Genomic DNA, 22,164 nt, shown 5'->3' with positions numbered 1-22,164 from the left:
GCTTCGTTAGCCCAGCAAACCCTGTATGGGATTGGCAGCTCTTATGTTCCTCAGCAGAGTAGAGTAGTATCCCCTCAGCCAGGGATGGCAGATAGGTCTCAACACTTATACTGGCTGCTGGGAGAATCTTGAGAAATGAGAATATATACCAGGGATTTAGCAGGAAATACTCTGAAGCAGATTAGTGGTACCTACCATGGGGGAAGAGGGGAAGTCATGTGCCATTCATTTGCCATCTCTGGTCTAAGTCCGAACATAATTCAGGAGTACTCTTCATGAACTTAATTATCTGAAGGATTTAAGTTAAGGGCTGAAAGAGTAGGCTATTTGTAAGATAATGAATCGACTTCAAGGAAATACAGGAAGAAGCAAAAACTCAAGCATCTGATTCATCTTGGTCTGTGGCTCCCTCAGGTACACTGAAGCTGAGCCCCAGATGGAGATGGAGTTACAGTACCCCAAGCCCAGTGTAGCCCTGCTTCCTGACCCAAGACTCATTCTGCTGTTCCAGAACATTGTTCTGTACAAAGATTGGCTAATACTCTGGCAAGTTTGCAGTTAGCAGGACTTTCAGAGTATAGGGTATCATGTATAAGGGGTGGGAGAGGGGGTAGAGAAGGAACAGACATAACTGTCTGCAGCCATTTTTGTGGATTTCTGAGGCTTAGTCAATGGCTGAGTCTCATTCTTATCCATAAGCTGTCAGACAAGACCTGGGGGCTCCCACATAAGAAGAAGTAAGATGTCAAGGAGGACATAGCTCTTATTATTTGGGCAACAAGATCAGAGCAAATCTCAAAAGATTGTACACTGCGGGTATGGGTATAGGAAGCAGAAACAGACTCATAAAGCCAAGGGGACAGTTGGGCCCAGGGCCCAGTAACTGCTGCATGGAGATAGTGGTGATGGCATCGGCAGTGGTCTCCCAAGATTGAAACCACAGGTAAGCTTGTGGCAAAGCCATCAGAAGCCCTTTCCTTTTTCTTACTCTAAACAATCTGATTTCATCAAGCAGGAAACCTCAGCCCCAACATGGCAAAGGTACCAGGTGGGGTGCTGAGGGGAGTGGGGCACTAGAGGCCAGGAACCCTGGCACCACCCCTAAAACACCCCTTCTTCCTCAGAAGATCCTCAATACAAACACTGTCACGTGCAAAACAAAAATAAAGGAAACAAAACAAAACCCAAAAACCTTTAGAAAAAATCCTTTGGGTGATCTCTTGTCAATCATTTGTGCAGGCTAGAGAGGCACCTGTGAATGATAAGGCTACTGCGAAACGTCATTGGCATGTTTGTCACTACCAGAGGGCAGAGGAAGTGGTGCCTGAGGGGCTCCCTAACAGCACATCATCCCACACAGAACATTCTCCAGGTCCCTTGTCCTAGGCAGGGAAGCAGTTTCATCGCTGGCTTTGAGCGCCCAATCAACACTCTGCCTGGCAACCCCTTTTCTAAGTCAAGAGAAGCAAAGGAGCTTCCAGGGAAGCTAGGAGAGCCAGAGCTGCCCAAGTCCTGCTAACAGGAGAAACACAGTCAAGGCCTGGGTGTGTCACCTGTCGCGAGCCCTGAAGGGCAGGGAAGGAGGGACTGAGCCTCAAATCGGGCAGCGAATCGCTCAAGTCGCTTGTCCTGCCAGCATACTGTGACAGCAGCTGCAGATGACAGCTCCGCTTTAAGACTCTTCAGCTCACAGAAGAGCCACTGACTTCATGTGTACACACCCCCATCTCCAAGGCAAGCCCATTTTACACTTACAGATATGAGTGTATGAGGTCTTGCCCATATGCTATATGTATGTAAAATTGACCCACAAAATCCAAAACTGCAGAGTCAGATGCCAGCTAGGTCAGAGCACCCTGGGCCTCAGTAGTGAGAGCCTCGCACAGGCCAGGCCTGGCTGGGCTGCTCGCTCCCTTCCCAGCATGCCCCTGGTGCAGGCTCCCTCAGCGGTGGTGAAGGTAGGCTCCTGAAGCCCCGTTTGGCCTGATGCTTCCGTGCTCAGTGCTCCAGGACAGCAAGGAGCTTCTGTGGCCCTTGGGGAGCTAGGTGCTTGGACCCTAGGCCCCTCAGCACCCTGTTCCTTGGAGGCATTGGCAGCCTCTGGCCTCCACACAGGGCCACTGTCAATGAGGGGGCCCTGGCTTCCAGCACTCAGGTCCTGCACCCTCCAGCTGCTGCATTTTCATTTTTTTGACGTTTGCTTTGCTGTGAAGAGGCTTTCTAGTTTGATGTAGTCCCATTTGTTTATTTTTGCTTTTGTTGCTTTTTCTTTTGGACTCCTCCAGAAAATCATTGCCAAGACTGATGTCAAGGAGCTTACTGCCTATATTTTCTTCTAGGAGTTTTATGGTTTCAGATCTTAATGTTCAAGTCTTTAATCCATTTTGAGTTCATTTTTATGTATGGTATAAGATAGTGGTCCAGTTTCATTCTTTTGCATGTGGCCAGTTTTCCCAGCACCATTTTGCTACCTTTATTTTATTTGCTACTTTTAGTTTTTTCTAAAGAGAAGGAAAACTTATAATGTAGCACGGGATCCAGTGAGGGGAAATAATGGTGTAGGCTGGTGAAATGGTTATCATTTGTTTTTAAATATATGAAATAAAAACATATACATTATAATGTCTTATAATAAATAGGACGAATGGTATATATGTGTGAATGTGTGTATATGTGTGTGTGAGGCATACATATATATCTATGAAAAGTCATTGTATTTGCTTTTGTTTGGTTCCCTAAACAAATAGATAAATGATGATTCTTGGTTTTTATATATCTATTTTTAATCTTTCTCTAGATCCTAAACATTTTAGGGTCATAATGTTACTTAAGTTATTGTTTTATGTACCTGCATAAGATAGTAATCTTAAACTTTCATGCCTTTTTTTGTACCTGCATTTTTTTTGTACCTGCATAAGATAGTAATCTTAAATTTTTGTACCTGCATAAGATGGTAATCTTAAACTTTCATGCTTAACTAAAATTGCAAATTTGAGATATTTTTCTGATTAACTCTAGATCCCAGTTATTAAAGCATTTGGCATCTTGAAGCGAGCAGCTGCTGAAGTAAACCAGGATTATGGTCTTGATCCAAAGATTGCTAATGCAATAATGAAGGCAGCAGATGAGGTAAGAGGTAATAAGTGTGTTTACTTAATGGCATCAGACCCATATTAACTGCTGGATAATGATAAGTGCTGACACGAGGAAAGGGGCACTGTGAATTCTTTAGTTAATGAGTTTCAGCATAGGATGGCAGCATTATTATTTGGTGAGGGTATTAATATGGTGCTTAAAATATTGTGGCAAATTTTCTGGGTGATTTTATACCTTTTATTTTTAATTTTCTTTACTTTTCCTTTTAATTTATATAGTTTAAAGAAAACTTGGAAGAGATACCCTTTGAACTTATATATTTGATTTCTTGTTTTATGTATAGATGATTCCTTTGAAAGCTAGTTGGTTATTTGATACTATGTGTGGAGAATGTAATTTCACTATGTCACTAATAACATAATTAATTGCTTACGCAATTAAAGATAAGCAGTCAGAGATAACAGTTTAAAAGCCCTGAATATAATGTTGTTCATTGCAGTACTATTTATTATAACAGCTGCTTATGTAAGTTATATTGTGAAGCCATGGAAATTTAGTTTTTTAAAGAATGTCATAGAACAAACCCTACCATATAAGAAGTGGGGAGGAAAGATTGCAAAATGCATGTATTTTATGATCCTAATTTTATTTAGAAAAAATGAACAGAAAAATATGTTTTTCTACATCTACATATATACTCCCATTGCTGAAAGTAGAGACTAGAAGGTGATGCCAAAATGCTAATCATCTTTATTTCTGAGGGTAGAACTGTGATGACTATTATACTTTTCTTAGTTCTCAGAATTTTTTACACTGATCACCTGTTATTTTTATACAACTAGGAAAAAAGTTTTACTTTAAAGTGAATCAGTTGTTTAAGGTAATAGATTTCTAAAGTGCATGCTGATTTTTTTTAAGCTAAAATCATTCCAGAAGGTGAAGTTAAGCACCCACTCTCTTAGAAAGCTTATAATCCAAAAATTAACAAATTAACTAAAAGGACAAAAATATGACAAAAATAAGGACAAATCTAGACCATATTTATGTCTATGCTTGGAGGTTGCTACTCATAGGACATGTGTGGGATGCAGTAGCTATTAGTGAGCTCACAGTGTTAAGTCACTCGTTCATTATCATGCTGACTCTGGCTGTAACATCTGTTGGATATTCCTGCTGAGTACCAACAGTAAATTTATCTAGACTTAACACATTTGCCAGCCTTAATGGGTGGGTGGGTCTGTCTGTATATTATTAGAGGGCAGTTGAGAAAAAGGAGAAAGATATCTTTGATTCAGTTTTCATTTGGAATCAGTGAAATTGTTATACCATTCACAATAGATAATCTTTCATCTTTTTTTTTTTTTAAATGTTGGGGGTAGGAGTTTATTAATTTTATTTATTTATTTTTGCTGTGTTGGGTCTTTGTTTCTGTGCGAGGGCTTTCTCCAGTTGTGGCAAGCGGGGGCCACTCGCTATCGCGACCTCTCTTGTTGCGGAGCATAGGCTCCAGATGCGCAGGCTCAGTAGTTGTGGCTCACAGGCCCAGTTGCTCCGCGGCACGTGGGATCCTCCCAGACCAGGGCTCGAACCCGTGTCCCATGCATTAGCAGGCAGACTCCCAACCACTGTGCCACCAGGGATGCCCCAATCTTTCACCTTTTAAAGTAGCAGTGGTTAGACTGCAGGAGCTTCAATTTGCTGGACAACCATGAACTATTTGGCACCATCACTAGCATATGAAAAAAGTGAATACCTTTAAAATAGTACTATAAATAGTACCAACTTAATCATATTTGATTTAAATAGCTAAATGAATATTTCTTATTTTTTAAAATTCATTTTGTAACATTTTGCTCTGCAGGTAGCTGAAGGTAAATTAAATGATCATTTTCCTCTCGTGGTATGGCAGACTGGATCAGGAACCCAGACAAATATGAATGTAAATGAAGTCATTAGCAATAGAGCAATTGAAATGCTAGGAGGTCAACTTGGCAGCAAGAAACCCGTGCATCCCAATGATCATGTTAATAAAAGCCAGGTCGGTATACGATCTTTTCTTTGTTATAACTTGAAAAGAATCCTGAGATTTTCCTTGTAAAATGGGCATTAACTTTTTTTTTATGAGGTTTTTTTTCTTTTTAAATTTATTTATTTTTGGCTGCATTGGGTCTTCATTACTATGCATGGGCTTCTCATTGCGGTGGCTTCTCTTGTTGCAGAGCACGGCTCTAGGGCGCAAAGGCTTCAGTAGTTGTGGCTCACGGGTTCTAGAGCACAGGCTCAGTAGTTGTGGTGCACGGGCTTAGTTGCTCCGCGGCATGTGGGATCTTCCCAGACCAGGGCTCGAACCTGTGTCCCCTGCATTGGCAGGAGGATTCTTAACCACTGTTCCACCAGGGAAGCCCCAGGCATTGACTTTTGACAGGGAGTGTTTATTCTGCTTATATTCTTTAATGGAAAGGACTTCTCCTTATTTCTTTTAGGAATCTTGAGTCTGTGTCTTAAATTTTCATAAAAAGCACCTTTAGGGAAAAAAAATCACTTTTAGGACACCTGAATTTAGTATATATGTATATTTTCGCTGTTTGATTTATATTTTAAAAACTCTTTCTTTTGAAATATAAAATTATTTATAAGAATTGCAAAGATACTTCAGAGTTCCTGTATACCCTTCAGCCAGCTACCCGTAATATTAAATATTTTACATAACCCTAGTACATTTGTCACACTAAGAAATTAACATTGGTACAATACTCTTAATTAAACAGGCTTTATTAGGATTTCCCTAGTTTTCTATTGATCTCCTTTTTCTCTTAACCAGGATCCAGTCCATGCTCCACATTGTATTTAGTCATCAGATCCCCTTAGTCTCCTCTAATCTATGAAAGCTTGTCTTTTGTCTTTGTGACTCTTGAAAGCAGTGGCCAGGTATTTTATAGAATGTCCCTCAATATGGGTTTGTCTGTTGTTTTCTCATGATTAGACTGAGACTGTGGATTTTTGGAAAGACTTATAGAAATGAAGGGCTCTTCTTGCATCGTATCAGGGGTACATGATAGCAACATGACTTGGTACTGGTGATGTTAACTTGAATCACTTGGTTAAGATGGTGTCTCCCTGGTTTCTCCATCTTCTATTCTCTATTTGGTAGAAGTAAGCCACTGTGTCCAGCCTATACTCCAGCTACTACACTTAAGCTCCACTTCCTAAACGGAAGAGTATCAAGAAATTTTTGGACATGTGTTAAGATTACCACAGAATTAATAGAGAACTTTGAGGCTATTCAAATAGCCTCTTTCTCCTTAAACTTTTGCCTATTCATTTTAACATTCATCAGTGGATCTTGCCAATAACAACTACATTAGTGTTTCAGTAGTGATTTTCTGTTTCCCTCATTCTTTCTACATTTATTAATTGAAATTTTTCTGTAAGGAATACTGTCTTCTCTCTCCCCTGACATTTATTTATTTAATCATTTATGTATATCAGTATGAATTCATTAATATTTTTTTCTTAAGGTTATAATCTAATATTTTTGATACTTATATTGCTACTCGTATTGTTGCCACAGAGCCACAGCTTGTTGGCTCCTGTGTCCTTTGGACATGCCACCATCCTTTTTCTTTTTTAAGGCACTGATTAATTTTTTGCACTATAAGATGCTCCAGGCTTCTCATCTTGTATTTTTCCTGCCCTAGCCCTCATAAGCACTTATTTTTCCAAAGAGCTCTTGGAGGATCTTATAACTTATTGGGAAGTGATATTTAAAAATCAAGATCTGGGTTCTGAGTATAATTTAATGTATTTTTAAGTAGTGAGGAAGTTTTTTCACATAAGTCCATTGTATGAAGGATTTTGCAAACCCAAGTCTCGCCTTTAAATGTGAGTTTATCTTTTTTTTTTTTTTTTTTTGTGGGCGGTACGCGGGCCTCTCACTGTTGTGGCCTCTCCCGTTGCGGAGCACAGGCTCCGGACGCGCAGGCTCAGCGGCCATGGCTCACGGGCCCAGCCGCTCCGCGGCACGTGGGATCTTCCCAGACCAGGGCACGAACCCACGTCCCCTGCATCGGCAGGCAGACTCTCAACCACTGCGCCACCAGGGAAGCCCGAGTTTATCTTTTACATACACTGAAGTCTGAAATCTACTTCAGAATAATCTAGTGTGTATGGTCAGATGGAGGAGTGAGGTGGAGTTATAGATGAAACAAGATTGGCTGTATGCTAATTGTTTGAATTCAGGTGGTAGATACATGAGTGTTCATTATACCATTCATCCTACTTTTGTAAGTAGTTTGATAATGTCCATAATACAAAGTTTAACAAATGAGTAATGAATATATTTTTTTAAATAGCATCGTAATTTAAAAGTATGGGTTTACAGTTGAGGAAAGAGCATGGAGTTTAGACTACCTGGTCAGGTCCCAGTTCTGCCAACCATAAAAATTTTGGCAAGTCACATAATTTCTTTGACAGTTTAGCTTTTCTATTTTTAAAGTGGTGACCTACCTCACAGAATTTTCCTCAAGTTTAGTAAAGGAAGAAGTGTTTGTGAAAGACTGTATGTGCTATTTAACTGTAAGATATTTTATTATTGCTATCCTTACATACATTTGCTAGTTGTACTTCTCTATGTCTTGCTGTCATTTCTTAGCAAGCAGATAGAGTAACGTATAATACATTCATTGTAGGTGGTATATGTAATATAGTCCTAAATACCTTCCACAAAGGAAATCAGGTTGCTTCTTATTTGATCCTAAGTGATTTGCCACAGGTAAATGTAATTGAGTACTAAATAGCCAAGTTTTGAGTAGTCATTTAGTGAGATTTTTAATTGAGGCATTCAAGTTTGGTTTATTTTTGCCTCTGATTTAACATTTTACATTTCTTTTGAAAATTTTCCAACAGAGCTCAAATGATACTTTTCCCACAGCAATGCATATTGCTGCTGCAGTAGAAGTTCATGAAGTACTGCTACCAGGACTACAGAAGCTACATGATGCCCTTGATGCAAAATCCAAAGAATTTGCCCAGATCATCAAAATTGGGCGTACTCATACACAGGATGCTGTTCCACTTACTCTTGGGCAGGTATATTGCGTGCAATTAGATTTGGTTCAATTGCGAGCTTGGTACAAATGGCCAGCATATTACCCTCTAAATCACACTGGTTTAAAAGACCAAATTTATAACAATTCAGTTCAGTGACAGATGATTCTGCATTAACCAGTCAGTAGTTTTTATTGGTATCCACTCAGAAGAGCAGAGCATACAGGCTATGAGCCAGACTCCACATCAGTCTACTTGAGTTCAAATCTTACTTTGCTATGTGCAAACTATTGGACCTTAGGAAAATTATTTAGCCTTTCTGTGCATCAGTTTTCTGAGCTGTAGAATGAGGAAAATATCTCTTTCATAGGATAGTTATGATGTTCAAATAAGCTGATTCATGTAGAGTGCTTAGAACCGTCCCTGACACATTATAAGCACATGTTGGTGTTAGCTGTCATCATCGTCTTCATCAGTATCATTATCATAATTTCTTCCATTGTCTCTCTTACTCAAAATTAGTAAGTTCTTTAAAAATTAATTTTAAAATGATTAAATGGGGCATATCTTACTCTTTACAGTTGTTTTGGCCACATGTAAAAGAGGTATTTCTCTCTTTTCCAAAATACCAGAAAGTATTTTTATGTTTCTTTATTGATACTTTAAAGAATGCCTAATAGTATACATTGCAAAGGAAATACAAGGAACAGTTTTTGTCTCAGTTAAGTTCACTCCAGTTTGGGAGGTAGGACATATGCAAATTCTATATCAAGTATCAAAAGATAGGTATCCAATAACAGTATTTTTGTAGAAATTCAGGTGAGGGAGAGAGTTTGGCTGCTGGTTATTTGGAAAGATTTCATTTGTAGTTTTGTTCAGATGACAGCAAACACTGAAAAAAAACTTGATCAATATACCTTAACTTTATCACGGAAGGAATGAGGAAAACTGGAAGTGATTAATTGACATACAGATGATATGACTAAACTGAGCTTGCTAAATTAAGTTGTTCCTTAGGCTGTATCTTATTTCTCTTTACATCATTGGCTCTTAGTACCATGCATAATTTCTAAGGAGATACAGTATATGTTTTTGAAACTTTTGAGTATCCCTCTGGATACTCCTTTTTGTGTGTGTTACATGTAGGAAAACCATTATATGCTAAAGTCTGGTTGGGCCATTTACTCAGCCTCCTATGTAAAATCATCATTCTTCGTATTATGACAGAAAGGTTTTTTTTCTCTTTGATTTTATCTTATCAGAAGCATTTATACTTGCTTTTATTGTAATTGTCTTTTGAGGTTTTTGAGTGCAGTTTTTTTCCTCAATAAAAATATATTCCTGAAGTGAATCCAGCTGGTGTATATGTAAGTGGTGTTAGATCAGATGGATCAGGTCTACCTGAAAGGAGTTGTATCTTCTAAAACATTTTCTTTAGAGCAGTGTGAAATCCTAGTACTAATCAAAATTATTCATGATTTTTCAGTGTTTTTAGGCAGGAAAAAAAGATTTAGTGTAACCCTATATCCCAGCTTGCTCAGTTGAGTTCTAGCTTATGCCTTCTGTCCTTACATAATTCTTGATAGGGCCCTTGCTATGTTCTAAACATGATGAATTCTGTGTTTACTTTACTTAAAGGATGTTATACTGTGGGAACCAGTGTGGCATTAATAGCAGAATTAAAATGCATCTTGAAGCTATAGTCTTAACTCTAACCTGTTACCTTCTTGTGCTGTTCAGTGAGTCACGTAGCTTCTTGAGTCCCTGTAAAACATCCTCAAATTCCATATCAGGTTTTTTAACTGAAATTGTACGGAGGATATTTCTATGTTTGCATTTTTCTTGAGGGGATTCAGTTTTTTTCTTTCTCAGAGTTGTTTGAGATACACCAAAAAGTAAATAATTTACAAATAAACCAATAATTTAATCTAGTAAAGTTTTTTTTTTAATGTCCTGTGTTGTTTTTCTTTGCTTTCTATGGAAAGACTAGTTTATAAATAGGCCACATGTTATCAGTGGCATTGTCTACCTGATAGGTTTATAAATTCTCTTTCTCTCCTATACTTTGTTTATTGTATGAATCAAATAATACAGTTACCACTTGAGTAGCTTCTAATTTTGTACCTGAAACGTGTTTTTTAAAAACTTGAATTTAATGTAGTTAGAGTAACTTGTATGCCATTAGAAAATTATATATTCTCACCTTAATTTCTTTTGCTTTTCAGGAATTTAGTGGTTATGTTCAACAAGTGAAATATGCAACAACAAGAATAAAAGGTGCCATGCCAAGAATCTATGAGCTCGCAGCTGGGGGCACTGCTGTCGGTACTGGTTTAAATACTAGAATTGGCTTTGCAGAAAAGGTTGCCGCAAAAGTGGCTGCACTCACAGGTAGGTGATAACACGGTTTATTACTCATTTCCATTATACTAGTCTGTATTTTTCTGGGTGTTTCTGCTTTGAATTCTTACAAATTTAAAGTTAGAAATAATATTTTCCCATCAAACATGTACTTTGTGTCTATTTCAGAAGTTGTAATGTTAACCTTTTGCTTTTTTAAAGTTTTCCATCTGTAAGTTCATACAGCATTAAAATCTGTCAGTGCTAATTTGCTTACTATCTGGTAGTATTCAATTATTTTCCATTTAAAGCTGTTTTGAATACTCATTTTCAAAGCAGGAGGAATCAACTGATGGTTGAGAAATTCATTTGAATGACAAATATGTTAGAGATTGACAGGCTTAATTTCTTTTTTTCCTATGGCATGCTGTGACATTTCTTTGAATTAATGACCTTTTTGAATTTTCTTTCCTTTAGTAGAGTACTGTGCTCTTGATAATGATAACTGTTATTAGAGCTATTATCTCCAGAAAACTCTTATTAAGATGCAGATATTACCAGAGAGTTAGGATACAGATAATTATACAATGCTTATTATTGCTTACTAGCAGAGATTTTTTTAAATCAAATTTTAATCAAGAAGAACTGTATTATGGGGTTTAGAATATGTAGATTTTTAAAAATTTGAACATGGGAGAGATTGAGAATGTCTAACTCATTCTGGCTCCCTAATCTCTCAGAGGACCTTGTGGGTCCTGGCTAGAGAAGAGAATAGAGCACCTAAAATAGGGGGAAAATTGTACTAGGAAAGGAGTGTGGAATAAAGCAGAGTGAATTTTACCTACTTTTCCTCTTTACTCAAGCGTAGTCAGGCATCAACACAGGTGTTTGCAGTAGGATAATGTTTTTTCTTTCAATATTTTATATTTCTTTCAACATTTATTGTACCTGTTCTTTTTATCTTTTAAGTGTGCTAACATCATCAGATTTTCTACCCCTTTAGGACTTCTTGAAGAAATGTAGACAAAGCTTGAGTCTTAAGCATTTTTTTCTGAAGTAAGATTTTTATTCTGTTCTTTTTTTGCTTTTCATATACTGGCACTTTCTGTTTAACTTGCTGATATTAGAAAAATGTTGAATTTTACCTGTTAACTCATATAGGTTATTATTTTTTCTTCAGGCTTGCCTTTCGTCACAGCTCCAAATAAATTTGAAGCTTTGGCTGCTCATGATGCTTTGGTTGAACTCAGTGGAGCCATGAACACGGCCGCTTGCAGTCTGATGAAGATTGCAAATGATATTCGTTTTCTGGGTTCTGGTCCTCGCTCAGGTCTGGGAGAACTGATTTTGCCTGAAAATGAACCAGGAAGCAGTATCATGCCAGGTAATCACATAGCTGGTAAATGTCAGAACTGGAACTTGACTAGAACCCAGGCATTCTCATCTACAAAGCATATCTGCTTTTGTTTTAACGTGATCTCAAAGTGGATAGGGACATGTGTGGTGCCCTTGTTTCACAATGTCTTTGTGGGCTGCTTTTGATCAGGACTTCTGGGGACATCACCCAACAATATAGGAGAAAAGAATTTTAGTTAGCAGCATGTATTTTGATTTCCACCTTAGAAAATATGTAATAGTTTTATCTTTCACAATCCAAAGCAAATAGAATTCTAAAACAGGCTGTTAAAGTGATCTGCATGGGATGAATAAAGATGAATTATATCAAATGCCTCTTATTTCATTTTTTGCTTTAGGTTTTGGCCAGTTAGGTAAGGGAGGCTCCACAAATATGGTTGGGGCCTTGCTTTATTATATGTCTTACTTTATTTAATGAAGTTGGATTTCCTTCTTTTCTTGATGTCTGGATTCCAGTAAGTCATTTGGTGGACTCACTTGATATTCATGGAATCCAGTGGAGAAGTGTGGGCAGTACTGTTAGATGAATGTAGCTGGGTGAACAGTGACATTTAAGGAGTGCCTAATGAGTTGACTTCAGACTGGAGGGATATCTTGGCAGCAAGCTGAAGGGCTGTGCCCTTTCACCACTTTACTGGTGACTGAGGGTGAAGGTAGAGAATATGTGTTGATCATATTAGCAGATAAAGTTGAAATAGCAGTACATCAGATGACAGAGCCTAGATTCATAAAGGACTCTGTAGTTGGACTAAAACTGACAAGAGTGAAAAAGAAAGACCTGACTACAGATTCTTTTAGATCTAGGCATGTGTAGAATGAGAAAAGATCTGATTTTAAAGTATGTCATGTTGAAAAATGACATGAGTTCAGTTGATTGCAAATTCAAGGTGATTACCTAAAAAAGAGAAATGCAGAGTCACAGATAAAGAACTAATCTTCCCACTGTGTTGCTTTGTACTTGTCAGAGGAATCAGGGATGTTCGGTTCAAACTTGAGCTTGTCAGAGGAGTGTTACAGGGTGGTAGGGTTCTGGAAACACAAATAGGAAAATTCCAGCTTAACATCAGTTTCCTCTGGGAAGCCTCTCAGATGTTGGTGAGGTGCTTCTTTTATAAGTATTCCCATAGCAGTCTGCACTTCTCTGTATTGACCCCTTATCTATTATAATTGTCAGTTCTCTCTCCCTCGCCTCCGAGTTCTGTGAGGGCAGGGGCTGCATCCTTCTTCCTCACTGTTGTATATTCAGTGCCTGGCTCCATAAATATTTCTAGAGTGCATGTAAGCCATGAAGGTGAAAAGAGCTATATTTACTGTGTAGTTGTAGGTACTCTACTTATTAGCCATTGCATGATTCAGAGTTTCTGGCTACATGGTTTGTTTCATTAAACAGCACTGATGGTTGGGACATTGCTTTATTATATGTCTTTATTTAATGAAGTTAGTTTTCCTTCTTCTCTTGGTTATTTGATATAAAACCTAATCTTAAACTCATATTTGAAGCCACAAGTGTGTTTGATGTGATTTCTCTCTTTGGCGGTTTTCTTGAAGGCAAGGTGAACCCCACCCAGTGTGAGGCACTGACCATGGTTGCAGCCCAGGTCATGGGCAATCATGTCGCCATTACCATTGGAGGCAGCAGTGGACATTTTGAGTTGAATGTTTTCAAGCCATTGATGGTAAGCTTTAAATTTGATTTTTAATGTCTTTAACCAAAAGCTAGTTGTCTTGGTTTCTGTCTTTCATTAAGGTTTCCTACAGTTCTTTAGGTACTTGGATAATATACCTAGCAGTTGGAAGTTAAACATATGTTAATGTTAGAAGACTAATCCTGTATATTTAATTAGGTGACTTTTAGCTTAAGTAATTGGTGGTTTGCTTTTTATAATAGGAAGAAAAATTCTGGAAGTAGGGTATAGGTTTCTTTCTTTTCCCTCACCACTGGGGATGCCAATTGTTAGAAATAAGTTCCAGTCTCCTCAGTTAAAAAAAAAAAAGAAACTCTCCTTCCAGCCTGTCTCCTTCTCATGCTGCTGCTTTCTTCCTCTCTCTGAATTCAGCCTTTTTAAAGAAATACCCACTCTCACTCTCATTTGCACTGCAGTCTGGCTTCCACCCCTGCACTTATGTTTGAATTGTTCTTGTAGCACTTGTGACCTCTTGAGTCCAGCAGACATGCCATGGCTCTCAACTAACATCTGACCTTGACTTGTTGCTCTTTGAAACACTCTTTGTCCTTGGTTTCTTCAGCACTTTCTCTCCAGTTCTCTTCCCTTTCTCAAGGCTTTCTTCCATTGGTTTTACTCTTCCACATACCTTGAAAACATTGTGTCCACTCAATCTATTCTTTTTCCTTCATCTTTCTGAAGACAGAACAAAATGGCATCATCTTTTATCCAGTTTCCCCAACTTCAGATAATGGAGCTATTATCATTTACAGTCCTTTATTTGTGTGAAGTGTTATATCTAAGTATATATTAGAGGCTTATTTCCAGTTTGTGTCTGGTGTAAAGTCTGATTTTAATTTAATAAGAATATGCAAATAACAAATATTAAGTGTATTCATTCAGTGTATTCATCAACTATTTATTGAGTACTAGTCTGTGTCAGGCACTGTACTCATTGCTAGTGATAGAACAATGAACAAGACAGATTTTTTTTTTTGCCCTTATGGAATGTACATTCTGGTGGAAAATAGAAAGAAGACAGACCAAAGCACAACTCAGACTGATAAAATTTTTTTTTAATTAATTAATTTATTTTTGGCTGCATTGGGTCTTTGTTGCTGTGCATGGGCTTTTTCTCTAGTTGTGGTGAGCAGGGGCTGCTCTTCATTGCAGGGTGCAGGCTCTAGGTGCACGGGCTTCAGTAATTGTGGCACATGGGCTTAGTAGTTGTGGCTTGCAGGCTCAGTAGTTGTGGTGCATGGGCTTAGTTGCTCCACAGCATGTGGGATCTTCCCGGACCAGGGCTTGAACTCGTGTCCCCTGCGTTGGCAGGCAGATTCTTAACCACTACGCCACCAGGGAAGCCCCAGACCGATAAGCATTTGCTTTCAGGTCAAATTCCAAACAGTTAACACCAGCTGCCTGGCAAATATATGTGCATAACAATAAGTGTCTTGCCAAATTTTTTTAAACAAAGGTCTGTTTTGTTTTTAATAGAAAATAAGTCAAGATAATCAACATTTGCCATATAATAAAGTCATTAATATCATTAAACCTTGAAGTTCTGTGTCTTCTACTAGAGGCCATTGTTGGGAGTCTGGTTTTCAGACCCTGGGATTTTAGACCACAGAGATTAGGATGTGGATATATATCTTAATATATATTGGAAATGTTAGCAGAAAGAAAAAAAACTGCTAAAACAAACTAATTGACTTTATACTGTTTTAAAATACTGTGTGAAAGGTTATTTTCAAGGGATTATGGAATATTTGTTTTGTTAAGCATAAAAAATGTGATCATTAAGAACTGAGAAGCCCTGATTTCACTGATTGCCTCAAGCTCACGCTAAACTTTTTTCTTTTTGAATTTTATTTTTTTCTACAGCAGCTTCTTATTAGTCATCCATTTTATACACATCAGTGTATACATGTCAATCCCAATCTCCCAATTCATCACACCACAACCCACTGCTGCTTTCCACCCTTGGTGTCCATACGTGTGGTCTCTACATCTGTGTCTCTATTTCTGCCCTGCAAACAGGTTCATCTGTACCATTTTTCTAGATTCCACATATATGCGTTAAAATATGATATTTGTTTTTCTCTTTCTGACTGACTTCACTCTGTAAGACAGTCTCTAGATTCATCCACGTCTCTACAAATAACCCAATTTCGTTCCTTTTTATGGATGAGTGATATTGCATTGTATATATGTACCACCTCTTCTTTATCCATTCGTCTGTCGATGGGCATTTAGGTTGCTTCCATGACCTGGCTATTGTAAATAGCGCAGCAATGAACATTGGGGTGCATGTGTCTTTTTGAATTATGGTTTTCTCAGGATATATGCCCAGTAGTGGGATTGCTGGGTCACATGGTAATTCTATTTTTAGATTTTTAAGGACCCTCCATACTGTTCTCCATAGTGGCTGTATCAATTAACATTCCCACCAACAGTGCAAGAGGGTTCCCTTTTCTCCACACCCTTTCCAGCATTTGTTGTTTGTAGATTTTCTGATGATGCCCCTTCTAACTGGTGTGAGGTGATACCTCATTGTAGTTTGACTTGCATTTCTGTAATAATTAGTGATGTTGAGCAGCTTTTAATGTGCTTCTTGGCCATCTGTATGTACTCTGGAGAAATGTATGTTTAGGTCTTCTGCCCGTTTTTTGATTGGGTTGTTTTTTTTAATATTGAGCTGCATGAGCTGTTTATATATTTTGGAGATTAATCCTTTGTTGATTCATTTGCAGATATTTTTTTCCCATTCTGAGGGTTGTCTCTTTGTCTTGTTTGTAGTTTCCTTTGCTTTGCAAAAGCTTTTAAGTTTCATTAGGTCCCATTTGCTTATTTTTGTTTTTATTTCCATTACTCTAGGAGGTGGATCAAAAAAGATCTTGCTGTGATTTATGTCAAAGAGTGTTCTTCCTATGTTTTCCTCTAAGAGTTTTATAGTGTCCGGTCTTACATTTAGGTCTCTAATCCATTTTGAGTTTATTTTTGTGTATGGTGTTACGGAGTGTTCTAATTTCATTCTTTTATATGTAGCTGTCCAGTTTTCCCAGCACCACTTATTGAAGAGACTGTCTTTTCTCCATTGTATATCCTTGCCTCCTTTGTCATAGATTAGTTGACCATAGGTGCGTGGGTTTATCTCTGGGCTTTCTATCCTGTTCCATTGATCTATATTTCTATTTTTGTGCCAGTACCATATTGTCTTGATTACTGTAGCTTTGTAGTATAGTTTGAAGTCAGGGAGTCTGATTCCTCCAGCTCCTTTTTATTCCCTCAAGACTGCTTTGGCTTTTCGGGGGTCTTTTGTGTCTCCATACAAATTTTAAGATTTTTTATTCTAGTTCTGTAAAAAATGCCATTGGTAATTTGATAGGGATTGCATTGAACCTGTAGATTGCTTTGGGTGGTATACTCATTTTCACAATATTGATTGTTGTTCTTTAACTTTTCTAGATCCTTGTTAAACATTTCTTGCATCTTCTCGATCTTTGCCTCCATTCTTTTTCCAAGGTCCTGGATCATCTTCACTATCATTATTCTGAATTCTTTTTCTGGAAGGTTGCCTCTCTCCACTTCATTTAGTTGTTTTTCTGGGGTTTTATCTTGTTCCTTCATCTGGTACATAGCCCTATGCCTTTTCATCTTGTGTATCTTTCTGTGAATGTGGTATTTGTTCCACAGGCTGCAGGATTGTAGTTCTTCTTGCTTCTGCTGTCTGCCTTCTGGTGGATGAGGCTGTCTAAGAGGCTTGTGCAAGTTTCCTGATAGGAGGGACTGGCGGTGGATAGAGCTGGCTGTTGCTTTGGTGCGCAGAGCTCAGTAAAACTTTATTCCACTTGCCTGCTGATGGGTGGGGCTGGGTTCCCTCCTTGTTGGTTGTTTGGCCTGAGGTGACCCAACACTTGAGCCTACCCAGGCTCTTTGGTGGGTGGGGCTAATGTTAGACTCTGGGAGGGCTCACTCCAAGGAGTACTTCCCAGACTTTCTGCCGCCAGTGTCCTTGTCCTCACAGTGACACACAGCCATCCCCCGCCTCTGCAGGGGACCCTCCAACACTAGCAGGTAGGTCTGGTTCAGTCTCTTATGGGGTCACTGCTCCTTCCCCTGAGTCCCAATGAGCACACTACTTTGTGTGTGCCCTCCAAGAGTGGAGTCTCTGTTTACCCCAGTCCTGTCAAAGTCCTACAATCAAATCCCGCTAGCCTTCAAAGTCTGATTCTCTAGAAATTCCTCCTCCTGTTGCCAGACCCCCAGGTTGGGAAGCCTGATGCGGGGCTCAGAACCTTCACTCCAGTGGGTGGACTTCTGTGGTATAAGTGTTCTCTAGTTTGTGAGTCACGCACCAGCAGTTACGGGATTTGATTTTATTGTGATTGCACCCCTCCTACCGTCTCATTGTGGCTTCTCCTTTGTCTTTGGATGTGGAGTATCTTTCTTGGTGAGCTCCAGTGTCTTCCTGTCGATGACTGTTCAGCAGTTAGTTGTGATTCTGGTGTTCTTGCAAGAGGGACTGAGAGCACGTCCTTCTACTCTGCCATCTTGAACCAATCTCCTCATGCTGAATTTCTAACCTCTGCATCTTTGTTTCTCTTCCTTCTGCATAGAAGATTCTTTTTCCGTCTCTGGCTATTTAAGTGCTCTCCATCAAATAAAACTTTATCAACTCCTACAACTGGAATTTATTTCTCCCTCTATGCTCTTTAACATTCCATACCTGTATTTTATAACACCACAGACTATCTTGTGTTTTATTTATTTGTATTCATGCCTTTATACCTCTTAAAAGGGCACTTCGGTGCCCTCAGATGTTTATAATTTCTTTCATATTTGTTTTCTTGGGTATGGTGCCTTACAGGTTGTAAGAGTGCTATATGTTAATTGTATTACATACTCATTTATGAATCGCAAATAATGTGTTATTGAACAAAGAAAAAAGTTAGGCTTAATAAGTTTGTCTCTCTCTCTTAGATTAAAAATGTGTTGCACTCAGCCAGACTGTTGGGGGATGCATCAGTTTCCTTCACAGAAAACTGTGTGGTGGGAATCCAGGCCAACACAGAAAGGATCAACAAGCTAATGAATGAGTCTCTAATGTTGGTGACAGCTCTTAATCCTCATATAGGTATGTGTTTAAAGAATAATAGTGTCATTTTGAATACAGTTAAAGGCTGAAAATTTTTTAAGAGACTACTGGATCAGTGTTTGTGAACGACAGATGTCTTTTGGACAATCTCTTAAGACATTTCACATTGTGTTGAAAGACGCTATATATATATAACCTTTATGGTATCATATTGCTTCCAAAATCTTGATTGATTATGCTTCATTTTACTTGAAATGTGCTATGTTCAGAAGTAGAACTTTAAACTTATTTTAATCTTAATGGAATTCAGATACTGTGGGACGCTAAATTCAGATATTAAGTGTCCTCTCAGTTTTTAATGTCACTAGGTGGCACTGGCTGATTAACAACACTGAATGAATTCGTTTTTCTACCTTCTCTAGATGCTATACTATACTTTGTTTTTGTTGTTTTATTCAACTCAGAAATGGATTAAATTAAAAGAAAAAGGGTTATGTATGCATAGCTTATAGGGAAACGGGGGAAATACAAATATTTTGTCTAAAACCATGGCTTTTGTGTTGCAAGCCTTTTCCAGATTTATAAATATTTCATTATGTAGATTCAAAAATGTTAGCTTGGATTATAGATTGACTAGTGATCCCCATTAAATACACTGTTTTGTCATGGATTTTGAGGCATTCATTGCATTGTTATAATGTGTTAAAAGCCTTTTCCCACCTTCTCCTTACTGCTGAGCTGAGGTTATTAACATATTCTTTGATTTTCTACATTAGAACAAGTTATGATGCAGTCATTTGGTGGGATATGATTACTGTTTTTAAACAGTCTTACTTCAATAATCCTGAACTTTCAAGGCTGATTTTATATTCTTGGCTTCATGTCAAGCTGTAATTTCAAGTCTTATAAAGTTAGAGCTCATATAACTGCTTCAGGTAGCTCAGAGCCCAATATGCTATCTGCTCTTTGGAATAGTATTAAGATTGACAGTAATACTGGGTTCTTTTGAAATAATTGTACATCAGCATTCAACTGGAGAGATATACAGAGGAACCCAAAGGCGTATGTGAGAAATGTTTCATCACATATATACTTCAGAATTTGTTACAGAAACATTTGGAGGTACTCCTAAAGCAGAATGATTGATGTCTTTCTTAGACAATTTAATGTGAGGTAAAGGCCATCCAAGGATAAGTAGGCAAACCACACCTTACTGGTTGACAAAGCATGAGCCTTACAACTCCACATCATGGGTTCTGTTTGTGCTTATATATAACAGGCTGATTGGTAATCATGTTTTGTGGGGCTTGAAGAAGAGAACTGAAAGGGTTAGCATAATGCATAGACTTTAATGTCATTATTAACATAAAAGTACAGAATGTCTAATATTAACCCCAAAGGTTTGACATGAGAATTCTTTCTCTCAAAGTTAGTCTGACCAGTAAATGCCCTTTTCAACATGCTTAGCATTCACAAATTAATTTTATTAACTATGTCCATAATATGTTTATAGGTAGATTAATTGCATACTACACATAACATCTTGTAGGTGGTTGATAATTGCACATGACACATAACGTGTTGCTTGGTCAATAATCATATTGCTTCAGCAGGCTTCTTCTCTCTGATCATAGTCCTCTAATCCTGGGTTGGTTTTTTCTGTTTTTTTTTTTTTCTCTTTCACTGGTTTCATTTTTGTTTTTTCCCTTCTTTCTGGTTTTTGCCTTCTTTTTTTGTTGTTGTTAACATTAAACCGAGATAACTTGCAGAATTGCCCTGCCCCTATCTTTATTAACTGTAAAAGCAAGTAACTTTGAAGTAAACAGTAGACCTGTGATCTCTTGCACAAGTATATATTTATACTAAAACTTGTACCCTTGTAATGTCTGGAAGGAGGCCAGGGCATGGAGTGCTGAACCAGAGAGAGATGTTGGAAGCAGCCCTGAAGGCTCATCTCTCAGAGCCCTGCCAGCCCTTCCCTCATTGTGGGAGGACTCTCCTCTCTTTTCCCTCTTAGAGCCCTTTACCATATAGTTCCTGGTTGTGCAGTCCTGTATTTTCTGTAGTGCTGCAGCACTGAGCTTGTTAATGCTTTGTTAGAAAGATAATTTTTCTGGTTAAGCATGCTATTGAAACAGCACATTTATACTAGTCAGATGTATACTTTTATCTCTTGGTGCCATTATATATGTGTGTGTGTGTGTGTGTGTGTGTGCGTGCGTGCGCGTGTGTGTTTGTGTATGTGTATACATATATATCGAGAGAGAGATGCATCTATGTGGATATATTTTCCGCCTTATGAAAATATCTGGGTTAGTGGGCAATTTTAATTTAGGGACAAATCTTGTAGAAAGGGAAGTATGTATTACTTCAGAAAAGTAAAGGTTTTAGTCCATCTAAGAAATGACAACTATCAAGATAATCCACTGCTAAATATTTTTAAGATTAAAAAATGTTTACTTAAGAGACCAGTAGCATTAAGTAAATAATAACGATTACCTTTTGCTTTAGAAAACCAAGTTTCACTATTAACTCCTACATCGCCTTTTAATTTTTTCTTTAGGGTATGACAAAGCAGCCAAGATTGCTAAGACCGCACACAAAAATGGATCGACCTTAAAGGCAACTGCTATTGAACTTGGCTATCTCACAGCAGAGCAGTTTGATGAGTGGGTAAAACCTAAGGACATGCTGGGTCCAAAGTGATTTAAATAAATTCATAATAAAAATTATTGTCATATAAAATAAAAAGTGAAACAGACTCCTTATATTTCTTAAACAAAAATGGATAAATGTGAAAGGAAACTGCTATTGAACTTGACTGTCTCTAGCAGAGCAGTTTGGTCAGTGTATAAAATGCCAGGACATGCTAGGTCCAAAATGAATTTTAAAAGTGTAAAATAAAATAATTAAATGTATAAAATCAAAAGGAAAACAGACTTATTTTTCTTTTATGTTAATTGACTCATATTATATAGTTGAATCTGTGAGTTTTGTGTATGGGTGTTTACCATTTCAAATGTTTTAAAAGAGCCATATCAGTTTTTAAAGAGTTGTAATTTTTTGGGGTGGTTTTTGTTTTAAAAAAATTCCCCTATAGTAAAAAAGTACTTGTTAGCTCATTCCCAAGTTAAGTCTTCAGACATCTTTTATTTTCCTGTGATTTGGGAGCATAAGCTGACCAAGCATTTGCCCTCCTAAGTGGGGTTGTGAGTGGTTTGTATGTGTGTACGCGTCATGCATACATGCATGCATATATATGGAATATATATATGTACACATATATAAGGAAATAGGATAGATTAACAAAATTAAAACATATATATCCTATGTGCTAATTACACAGACACACACACCTGATCTTATTTAAATTATCCTAGGAAGACTGAGTTAAGAATTATAGGACATGGATTAAAAAGGATAAGGGGTGCAAGCAGGAAGCTTGGAAAGAAAGGGAGGGTGTCACGGGAGTGAGTCTTGCCCATCATCTCTCTGTGCACCTCT

At 37.9% G+C, this 22,164-nt stretch overlaps 1 protein-coding gene across 1 annotated transcript in view; it reads left to right on the top strand.

Moving 5' to 3' along the window:
* Positions 1 to 21,599, top strand: part of FH (fumarate hydratase) — a 38,875-nt gene extending 17,276 nt beyond the window's left edge. Inside the window, exons 3-10 of the mRNA XM_032602871.1 lie at positions 3,019 to 3,129; positions 4,958 to 5,134; positions 8,002 to 8,184; positions 10,368 to 10,533; positions 11,663 to 11,866; positions 13,447 to 13,574; positions 18,546 to 18,699; positions 21,224 to 21,599. Of these exons, the coding sequence (XP_032458762.1) occupies positions 3,019 to 3,129; positions 4,958 to 5,134; positions 8,002 to 8,184; positions 10,368 to 10,533; positions 11,663 to 11,866; positions 13,447 to 13,574; positions 18,546 to 18,699; positions 21,224 to 21,366 (1,266 nt within the window). The 3' untranslated portion in view covers positions 21,367 to 21,599. The remainder of the gene's footprint in view (positions 1 to 3,018; positions 3,130 to 4,957; positions 5,135 to 8,001; positions 8,185 to 10,367; positions 10,534 to 11,662; positions 11,867 to 13,446; positions 13,575 to 18,545; positions 18,700 to 21,223) is intronic.
* Positions 21,600 to 22,164: the final 565 nt, after the last annotated feature.

This window comes from Phocoena sinus, chromosome 1 (genome assembly GCF_008692025.1).
Source record: "Phocoena sinus isolate mPhoSin1 chromosome 1, mPhoSin1.pri, whole genome shotgun sequence".
Taxonomy (NCBI): Eukaryota; Metazoa; Chordata; class Mammalia; order Artiodactyla; family Phocoenidae; genus Phocoena; species Phocoena sinus.
Note: the sequence above shows the minus strand (reverse complement) of the source record. Positions and strands in the feature narration are given on the sequence as shown.